At 44.1% G+C, this 10,295-nt stretch overlaps 1 protein-coding gene and 1 non-coding gene across 2 annotated transcripts in view; both read left to right on the forward strand.

Annotated features, from left to right (window-relative positions):
* The first annotated feature begins 748 nt into the window (after positions 1-748).
* On the forward strand, positions 749-963 carry LOC115065467. The gene has a single exon (XR_003845245.1). It is a non-coding gene; the product is annotated as a small nucleolar RNA U3 (small nucleolar RNA).
* Positions 964-9,367: 8,404 nt separating this feature from the next.
* Positions 9,368-10,295, forward strand: part of Tex14 (testis expressed 14, intercellular bridge forming factor) — a 96,655-nt gene continuing 95,727 nt past the window's right edge. The window contains exon 1 of the mRNA XM_021212705.2: positions 9,368-9,403. Within this exon, the coding sequence (XP_021068364.1) occupies positions 9,368-9,403 (36 nt within the window). The remainder of the gene's footprint in view (positions 9,404-10,295) is intronic.

Consider the following 10,295-nt stretch of genomic DNA (forward strand, 5'->3'; position numbering starts at 1 on the left):
TTTCTTTTTTTGAGACAGAATCTCTCTCTACCTAGCCCTTGGTGTCCTGGAACTATGTAGACCAGGCTGGCCTTAAATTCACAGATCCACCTATCCACCCTGCCCCAGAGGTAGAGTTAAAAGCAAACATCACCATGCCAGCACTGTGTAGTGAATTTAAGGTTGGCTTGGGCTACATAATCCCGTTTCCCAAAACAATAATACTATCATTTTCAGGGAAGTGGTCTCATAAAGAAGTGGTGGTGGTTGTGCAGTTCAAAATAAATAGCGTGCAGTCCTGGGATGGCCATTTTCCTCACGTGGTTTTTCGATTGTTCCTCACCGGAGGCCTCCGGCTTGAGCCAGAAATCCAAACCGGCGCGAGCCTGCGAACTCGCGTGCGCCTCCGCGGCCAGAGCGCAGTTGCGGGCGGGCGACAGGGCGGTGAGTGGCCGTCAGTGACGCATGACCCGTCGCAGAGGAAAGTGGGACGGGGTAGGAGAGGCCTGTGATCCGATTGGCTGTTCGGCGACCGTATGCTAATCGCGGTGACAGTTTGCGTGGTGTAGGGAAACAGTAGCGAGTCAAAACGCCCCGTGGACGGGGTCTGGAGAGGTGTCAGTCTGTCAGAGAAGGTGTCCCCGCGTGGGCAGACGCGGTGTGAGATAGAGGCGCGGACAGGGATGGCACGGGGCGTCTCTGCGTCAGTCGCCGTGACTATGATGTGGGGGCGGCTGGTGCAGTGCGGCGACGTGTGGGGCGTGAAGTTAAGACTATACTTTCAGGGATCATTTCTATAGTTCGTTACTAGAGAAGTTTCTCTGACTGTGTAGAGCACCCGAAACCACGAGGACGAGACGTAGCGNCCCCTCCTGAGCGTGAAGCCGGCTTTAGGTGCTGCTTGACTGCAGCTGCCTCTTGCCATTGATGATCGTTCTTCTCTCCTTCGGGAGGGCGAGAGGGAGGGAACGCAGTCTGAGTGGACTCGGACATTTTCTACTGTTGTTAAAAAGTTAGTTGTAGTTTTTTTCTTTACTTTATCTTTTCCTTCCCAGCTTTATTTCCTACCATCTTATTTAGATCTGGATTCTAGGACCGTTCAAGAGCTGTTAGTCTATTTAACGGTGTCTTTATGCTTATGCGATTTTTTGTTTGTTTGTTTCTCTGTGTATCCCTGGCTGTCTTGGAAATCACTCTGTAGGTGATGCTGGCTTGGAACTCAGAAATTTGCCTGCCTCTGCTTCCCAAGTGCTGGGATTAAAGGCGTGTGCCAAGATCATGTTTATGGTACATGGACCAGAAGAGTAACCACCCACCTGTGTATGCAGACACATGCACATAAGAAATTTTTTAAAGATTTATTTATTATTATATGTAAGAACACTGTAGCTGTCTTTAGACACACCAAAAGAGAGCGTCAGATCTCATTACAGATGGTTGTGAGCCAGCATGTGGTTCCTGGGATTTGAACTCAGAACCTTCGGAAGAGCAGTCAGTGCTCTTACTCACTGAGCCATCTCACTAGCCTCCCCCCCAAATGTTTTTTAAACTAGCGTTTTTTGTTTGTTTTTTTTCTTTTTAAAGTAATCTTTGCTCTTCAGTGAAGCTGGGGATGGTGACAGAGCAGGTGGATCCCTGAGTTTGAGGCCAAACCTGGTCTACAAATTGAGTCCCATGAAAGCCAGGGCTACACAGGAAATCCTGCCTCAAAAAACAAAGATACAATAGGAACAAACTTTTTACCATGCCACAACTCCAGTGAGTTCCAGGCCAGCGTGGTTTACACAGTAAGGGCTCAGAGAGCAACTGGTGAGAATCCATTTTCACCTTGCACTATATGGGTCCTGTAATTGAATTCAAGTCACCATGCTTCCTAGCAAGTCCCTTTACCAGCTGAGCTATGTCACCAGTCCTCAAAAGCTTTTATTTTTTTAAAGATGTGTTTGTTTATTTATTTATTTATTTATTTATTTATGTAGCTGTAGCTGTCTCTGTAGCTGTAGCTGTCTTCAGACACACCAGAAGAGGGCATCAGACCCCATTAGGGATGGTTGTGAGCCACCACGTGATTGCTGGCAGTTGAACTCAGGACCTCAGTGCTCTTAACCGCTGAGCCATCTCTCCAACCCCCTCAAAAGCTTTTAAATAGTTGTCTTTTGGCTTTTAAATAGTTGTCTTTTGTAATTTGCTAATTAAGTTAGATCACTAGTTTCTGTAAAATTAAAGTATGTTCAGCTATTTTAAATAATTGTATGTAAAAGCACCTTGAAAATGCATATGTGTCTTTGCAGAGATACAAAGCTTCACACACAGCTTCTGCAGTCCAGTACCTGCCCACGCCAAGTGTCTTACAGTTGCTTTTAATTTTAGCTTCAGGGGTTTCATTGTCCTTTTCTGGCCTCTGCAGGCAATTAGACACTCATGTATACAAACCTCCACACAGACAACCATAGACTTATAATTAAAAACAACAAAAAAACAAAAAACAAAAAAAAAAGAACAAGATGTCTTGGTGATGAAGAACATGTTTTGGGCTGGGCGGTGGTGTCTGGTGCCTTTAATCCCAGCACTTGGAAGGCAGAGGCAGGCGGATGTCTGAATTAGAGACCTGCGTGGTCTACAAAGTGAGTATAGTCCTGGCTGTCCTGAACTCACTCTGTAGACCAGGCTGGCCTCGAACTCAGAGATCCGCCTGCCTCTGCCTCCCAAGTGCTGGGACTAAAGGCGTGCACCACCACTGCCCGACTAAGGCAAGAGGATCTTAGGTTCAAAGCTAACTGTGGCTACAAAATGAGCTCTATGCTAGCTAAGCTCTGTAGTTAGGCTCTGTATCAAACAAAGGAATTGGGAAGTGTTGGTACAGGCCTATAGTGCCATTTGTCTGGAGGCTAAGGCAGAAAGAGCACTGGTTCAAAGCCTGCCTAGGCTACAGAATTACTTCAGTGCTGGCAAGGGCAATTAAACAAATGTCTCAACAAAACAAATTGCTATAGAATGCTTAGTGGTAGAAACTTTGCCTAAAAATTTAGTTCTCAGTACTCCCTGGGGGTGAGATAGAAGCACCTGTGGATCTAGTTTAGAAAACTTGCTCTGGAAGTATTTATTTGGTTCCTGCTGGCACCTTCCTTCTCGTCTTCTGCTTCTAAATTTGAATCTCTAAATTTCGACTATCTTGTTCTCTTGTGAAGGACTTGGCATTGATTAAAATGCATGTCTCACCATCATCAGAGGGCTTTCAAAATTATCTGTGTGGGGCAGGGGGCGAGGGCAGAGGAGTGTCAGAACTTGGGTTGGAGTTAAAGTTAGTTGTGAGCTTCCTGATACTCCACTGGGAATCTAACTCAGATCAACTGCAAGAACAGTATTCAGTCTTAATCCCTAAGCTATCTCTCTCCAGCCCCCAGGATGGCTACTTTCCATTGAATCATTCAAGTTTTGGCTTAAATGTAACCTCCAAAGAGAAGCCTTCTACTGAACTCTAGATGTCAAGTCTCTGTGTTTCAACCTTGTTTTCTGCATGCCCCATAATCTGACCTTCTTTTGTATATTTGTTGTTGTTTCTTTCCTTCATACTATTGTGGTCTGTTTTTTAGTAGAGACCTTTACACACCTCTATACCTCTGATTCTGTAAACTTAATACTTAGAAATAGTGCTTAGCACTTAGATATTGTCAAGATGCAGGTTTTTCACACCTCCTGACCTACCAGCTCTTGTGTACGAGTGTGTGTCTACAAACTTGCTATGTAGTTGATGGCTAATCTTGATTTCCAGATCCTATTAATTTCCCTCCCAAGTGTTGAGATGACAGACATGTGCAACCATGCCTGGCCTATGAGTTCTATTTAATGCTTGTCATTTTGGTGAAATTATTTAGTCTCTTTAAACCTCAGCTTCTTACAAACCTGAGATGATGATTAATTGTATTTATCATATGTGAAGCATTCAGACTCATACTGGGTACCTGGCAGGCCTTCAGCAGTTAGCAGTTAATATTGTTAATATTTGACACATTAAAGAAGAAATTAACTTTTTATCTATTGGTTTTTCAAGACAGGGTTTCTCTGTGTAGCCTTGGCTGTCCTGGAACTCATTCTGTATATCAGGCTGACTCAGAACTCACAGAGATCCATCTGCTTCTGCCTCCCAAGTGCTGGGATTAAAGGTATGTGCCACCGCCTGGCTGCAATTAGCTTTATTTTAAAATTTCAAAAATTGTAACAAGTTGACCTGAACCAGCAAGAGGGTCATTCTTCAATGCCAGGGTCATGAGAGGACCATGAGATCAGAAGATGATAAGAACATTTGGGATCAGAAGGTCTTTCACAAGCCATATCTTATGGGAAACAAACTTACTAGGGAGTAAAGCATGCTTATATACTGTTTCCAGGGGAGAAATGGGCAAAGTCAGCAGAATCTGTCATACACTGGGACAAAGTCAGCTGGAGGCTAGTTAAGCAATGTTGCACAAAGGAAATGCAGTATCTCAAGAGCATTACAGTCCTGAAGCACAGAGGTCTTGGAAATGATAACTGTAGCCTATACACTGGGAAAAGAAGGGGTCCCAAGATCCAAAGCTACAGCTTCCTAATTTCTCCCCGACAAGCCCCACCATTAAGGTTCTGCCAAGTTTATTCCTGGTTTTAGAGAAGGAACTACCTTCCTTCTATATTTATTAGGACATCAGGGGAAAGTTCCCAAGGTTCTGGCCCCAGGCTACATCTGCCAAGATGTTTCTGGTTTTGAGAAGTAGCTGTGTTCCTTTTCCATATGACCAGGCCCTAGGGGAAAGCCTTGGGTCAGCCCAGCCCTCAACAAGTAGAATAAACATGGTATAAAATGCAAAAGATTCTGTTACTGAGACCTGGGTTTCAGTCACCCATTCTCTCTCCCACGGTTGCAGTGACCTATTTCTCAGCTGACTGTAACCCTAGCAATCAGGAGGCAGAGATAGGAAGATGCTTTCAGTTTGAGGACAGCCAAGGCTATAGCTCAGTCATTCAACCAGTGAACCAACCAACCAACCAACCTACAACCAGCCAACCAACCAACCAGCCAACCAACCAACCAGCCAATCAACCAACCAACCAACCAGCCAATCAACCAACCTACAACCAACCTACCAACCAACCAACCAACCAACCAGCCAGCCAACCAACCTACCAACCAGCCAACTAACCAACCTAAAACCAACCTACCAACCAGCCAACCAACCAACCAGCCAACCAGCCAACCAACCTACCAACCAGCCAACCTACCTACCAACCTACCTTCCTGATTTAAAAAAGGAAAAAAGTCAAATTAGGGTAGTTATTTTAGTAACTGCTAAGACTTGCTAGCGTCAGTTAGATTCTTACTTAGCTGAGGCAAAGCCTGTGCTTTCCTTTCGTTTTCAGGGATCAGGTTATTTTTAGAATCACAGATTCTAAATTAAATCCTATTTTATTTTTAATTTTTTTCAACCTTTTTGTTTTATATGTATGGGTGTTTTGCCTATACATGCGTGTGCACGCACACACACACACACACACACACACACACATACATACACACCATGGGTCAGATCCCTTAGGCCTGAAGTTAGATGGTTGTGAGCCACCATTTAGGTGCTGGAAATAAAATCTGGGTCCTCTAGAAGAGCAGCTGGTGCTCTTAACTGCTTAGTCATCTCTCCGACCCCTGGTTTCCAGTTTAAGGTTTATTACATTTAGTTATTAGCATGTACCTTTGTGTATCTGAGTATGCACATGCAACAGTATGCATATGTAGGTCAGAGGACAGCTTTTAATTAAGAGTCAGTTCTCTCCTTCCTCCATGTTATTCCTGGGCATCAGGCTTAGTTGTCAAGCTTGGCAACAAACAGATTTGCCTGCTGAACCATCTCGCCAGCCCCACAGTCAAGCTCTTCGTTGTTCTGTTTTGTTTTGTTTGACAAAGGTAGGGTTCCCAAGACTGCCTTGAATTCTCGACCTTCCTCAGCTTCCCGATTACAGGCAAGAACTACTATATTTAGATTCTCACTTATCTTTAGAATGGTGGGCTATATGGTGGTCTGAGTAAGACTGATCCCATAGGCCCACTTATTTGAATGGAAAGATATATTGGATCACAAGGACTAGGATATGAAACCTTGTTTGAGGAAATATGTCACTGGGGATGGGCTTTGAGCTTTCAAAAGCCTGTGTCAGGCCCTGGCTCTGCTCTGCCCCCCCCCCCCATCTTTCTGTCTCTGTCTCTCTGCCTACGGATCAGAATATAGAATGTCTCCATCAACATGAACCACCTGTATGCTAACATGCTCCCTTCCACAGTAATAATGGACTAACCTCTGAAGGTCCATTAAGTCCACTTAAGTGCTTTATTTTCAGCCGGGCACTCGGGAGGCAGAGGCAGGCGGATTTCTGAGTTCGAGGCCAGCCTGGTCTACAGAGTGAATTTTCTTAGAGTTGTGGTGTCTTTTCACAGCAATAGAACAGAATAGAATGACCAAGACAGGTTTTAAGTTTAATATTTTTATCACCAATGGGAGCTAACTCTTCATGGAAGGAAGGTACATAGTGACATTTGCATGAAATGTCTAGTAATGAGGGATGCCATTTATTTATATTTGCACACTTCTGGAAGGTGTCATGGTAGATGAAGAGCCGGAGAGCTATGCAGAGCAAGGGGCACGTTCTCCTGGCACATACTTTTCAGACACACACCATATTCTCTAGCAACTTCCATGTTTATTTATATATTGTGTGCATATGTGTGTGCATGCACACCTGGGCAGGGGTTAGTCACTCCTGTTACCGTGTGGGTGCTAGGGATCAACCTTTGGTTGTCAGGCTTTTCAGCAGGTGCCTCTTTGCACTGAGTAATCTCACTAGTCTGTTTTCTCTCAGTCACAGATTTTTGTTGTTGTTGTTGTTGTTGTTTTTGGTTTTTGAGACAGGTGTAGCCCTGGCTGTCCTGGAACTCATTCTGTAGACCAGGCTGGCCTTGAACCCAGAAATCTTCCTGCCTCTGCCTCCTAAGTGCTAGGATTAAAGGCGTGTGCCACCACTGCCCTGCTCATTCCTTTTTTTTTTTTTTTTTTTTTTTAAGATTTATTTATTTATTAAGTACACTGTAACTGTCTTCAGACACTCCAGGCATCAGATCAGATGGTTATGAGCCACCATGCTGGGATTTGAACTCTGAACCTTCGGAAGAGCAGTCGGGTGCTCTTACCCACTGAGCCATCTCACCAGCTCGCCCTGCTCATTCCTAATTCTTTCTTTTTCTCCCCCACCTCTTGAGTTTGTATTTCTGCATATGTGTGCATATGGAAGCCAGAGGTTAACTTTGGGTTCTTTTCCTCAGGAACAACTCTGTTTCTTTTTTTGAGACAGAATCTCTCAATGAGACCTAGAACTTGTAATTTAGATAAAACCAACTTGCCAGAAAGCCCAGAAGATCCTGTCTCCACCTCCTGGCTCTAGAATGACTAGTGTATGCCATCATACCTGGCGTTTCACATGGATTCTGGAAATCAAATGTTGGTCCTTGTGATTGTATGGCAAGCATTTTATGGATTGAAGTGTCTCATATTCAGACTACCACACCCTTTTGAGACAGTCTCATTATATATATGTGGCTAGCTTGGAACTTCTTTTTTTTTGTTTTTTTGAGACAGGGTTTCTCTGTGTAGCCCTGGCTGTCCTGGAACTCACTTTGTAGACCAGGCTGGCCTCGAACTCAGAAATCCGCCTGCCTCTGCCTCCTGAGTGCTGGGATTAAAGGCGTGCGCCACCACACCCGGCTTAGCTTGGAACTTTTTTTTTTTTTTTTTTTTTTAAGATTTATTTATTTATTATATGTAAGTACACTGTAGCTGTCTTCAGACACTCCAGAAGAGGGCGTCAGATCTTGTTACGGATGGTTGTGAGCCACCATGTGGTTGCTGGGATTTGAACTCGGGAACTTCGGAAGAGCAGTCGGGTGCTCTTACCTACTGAGCCATCTCACCAGCCCAAGCTTGGAACTTTTGATGTAGACTAGGCTGGCTTTGAAGTCACAGAGGCCCATTTACTCCTCTGCCTTCTGAGTCCTGGATGGGATTAAAGCTGTGTGCCAGCATGCTAGGACCCTTATATTTTTTTATAAGGGGATATTTCATATATGATTGATTAAATCATTGGCCATTGGTGATCAATTTAACTTTCAGCCCCTTTCTTTCCCCAAATTAGGTTACCATAAGTTGCCACAAATTAGGTTGGTCATTCCAGTGATCACTAGTCATGCTGAAAGTGTCTCAGTGCCCATAGCTGCCACTTCTAGGTTCCAAAGGTTTTAGAAACAGAGTCCGTTGTGTCATGGAGACAGTATGATCCAGAGTATGATCTAGTTACGGAATTTTATTATTTCTGGCAAATTGCTTAAGCCCTTTATTCCTGTCTCCATCCAAAAAATAATAGTAGCAGTATTCCTCAGTATTCCTTCTTCCTGCCAAGCTGTGGGAACTGAATTAACAGAATGGCACCTGGAAATAGTACAAACGGAAGGTCTTGCCTTGAAGGAGTGGGCATGAGGACTTCAGCTTCTGAGGCAGGTCTTTTGCCCCCCCCCCCCCAAACAAACACACCAGGCTGGCCTGGAACTCTCAGAGACCCACCTGCCTCTGCCTTCTGAGTGCTGGGATTAAAGGTATGTGCAACCATACCCAACTAATAATGTCTTTTGACCATTTTATTGAGTTCTTTATATATTAACAGCCGTTTGTTTTTTTGTTTTGTTTTGTTTTGATTTGTTTTGTTTTGTTTTGTTGGAGGGTTTCTTTCCATAGCCTTGATTGTGTTGGAACTGGCTCTGTAGATCAGGCTGGCCTCAGACTCACAGAGATCTGCCTGCCTCTGCCTCCCGAGTGCTGGATTTAAAGGTGTGCGCCACCACTCCACTTCTTTCTTTCTTTCTTTCTTTCTTTCTTTCTTTCTTTCTTTCTTTCTTTCTTTCTTTCTTTCTTTCTTTCTTTCTTTCTTTCCTGCCTTTGGTTATTTTGTAGGGAACTTTTTTTTTTTTCTGGTTCCAGTGCTGGTAATATATCTTGGGGCTTTGTGCATGATAAGTCAGTACTGTACTGCATCCCCAGCCATGTGTTTTTTTGTTTCTGTTTTTGTTTTTTTGTTTTTTGTTTCTTTTTTGAGTCAGGGATGCTTGCCTTCTATATATAGCCGTGCTGCCTCTTCACTCTAGGTGCCTGGACGACACGAGCGTGTTATCATGCCTGGTCTGGTACTTGAGATCTTACTAGCATATAAGGCCATTCGTAGTTCCCCAGTGGTGAGTGCAGGTGGCTGATATTTCCTGAATTACCAGACATTGGCGGTCAAGGAAAGGCTCTGTGAAGCAGTGGCACTCATAGAGATGATGGCCAAATGCTGGTTGAAGTTAATTGGGGAAGAGGTAAAGCTTTAGGGTCTGAAAAGTCACTGGTTAGAGAAACAGGCTTGTAGAGGATTTGTGACAAGAAGGGGCATGGAGAATTTTTCTGTTGCAGTTTCCTAGTGTGCAAGAAGCCTAAGGAGGGCACAGTGACTAAAGGGGAGGGGCCTGTATCACACAGTGAGAGCTCAGGAAGTGAGTGTGGTGTGAACAGGAGAGGTCTCATAGTTAGAAAAGCTCTGTAACCCAAGGGGTAGTGAGTCACCTGCACCCTCAAAAGCAGGATGTACCCTATGTAGAGCAAACTTCGTGTGTTAGACAAATAATAAAGCAGACGGAAGAGGTAGTTAAGAGCCCCTGCTGCTCTAGCTGAGGACCTGAGTTTGGTAGCCAGCACCCACAGTGGTCACCACACAAACACTTGTAATACCTCCAGGGGAACCCAGGCCCTTTTCTGTTCTTGACACCTCCTTTCCTGGCTTTGGAAGGGACCACACACACATAATAAAAAAATAAATGAAATATTAAATAAGAAAACTACTTTTTTCTTTTCTTTTTTTTGCAGATAGTATCTCACACAATAGTAAGTAGCTCCAGCTAGCACTCAATCAGGGCAATTCTTAGTCTCTCCAGTTGTGCCGTTATACTCAGTTTTATTTCTGGTACTTTCAGCACAGGATAAAAATTATTAAACAGAGGCCAGACTGGGCATTATGGCCCAGGCCTTTGATTCCCAGCACTTGGGAGACAGAGGTAGGCAGATTTTTGTGAGTTCAAGACCAGCCTGGTTTACATAGAATTCCAGTCTAGCCAGTACCACAGTCAAATCCTGTTTCAAGAACAAACAAATAAATAGAGGAGAGGCCAAACTTGATGGTGTACTCTTATAAACCCAGCATTCAGAAGGAAGAGG

This window comes from Mus pahari, chromosome 14 (assembly GCF_900095145.1).
Source record: "Mus pahari chromosome 14, PAHARI_EIJ_v1.1, whole genome shotgun sequence".
NCBI classification, from domain to species: domain Eukaryota; kingdom Metazoa; phylum Chordata; class Mammalia; order Rodentia; family Muridae; genus Mus; species Mus pahari.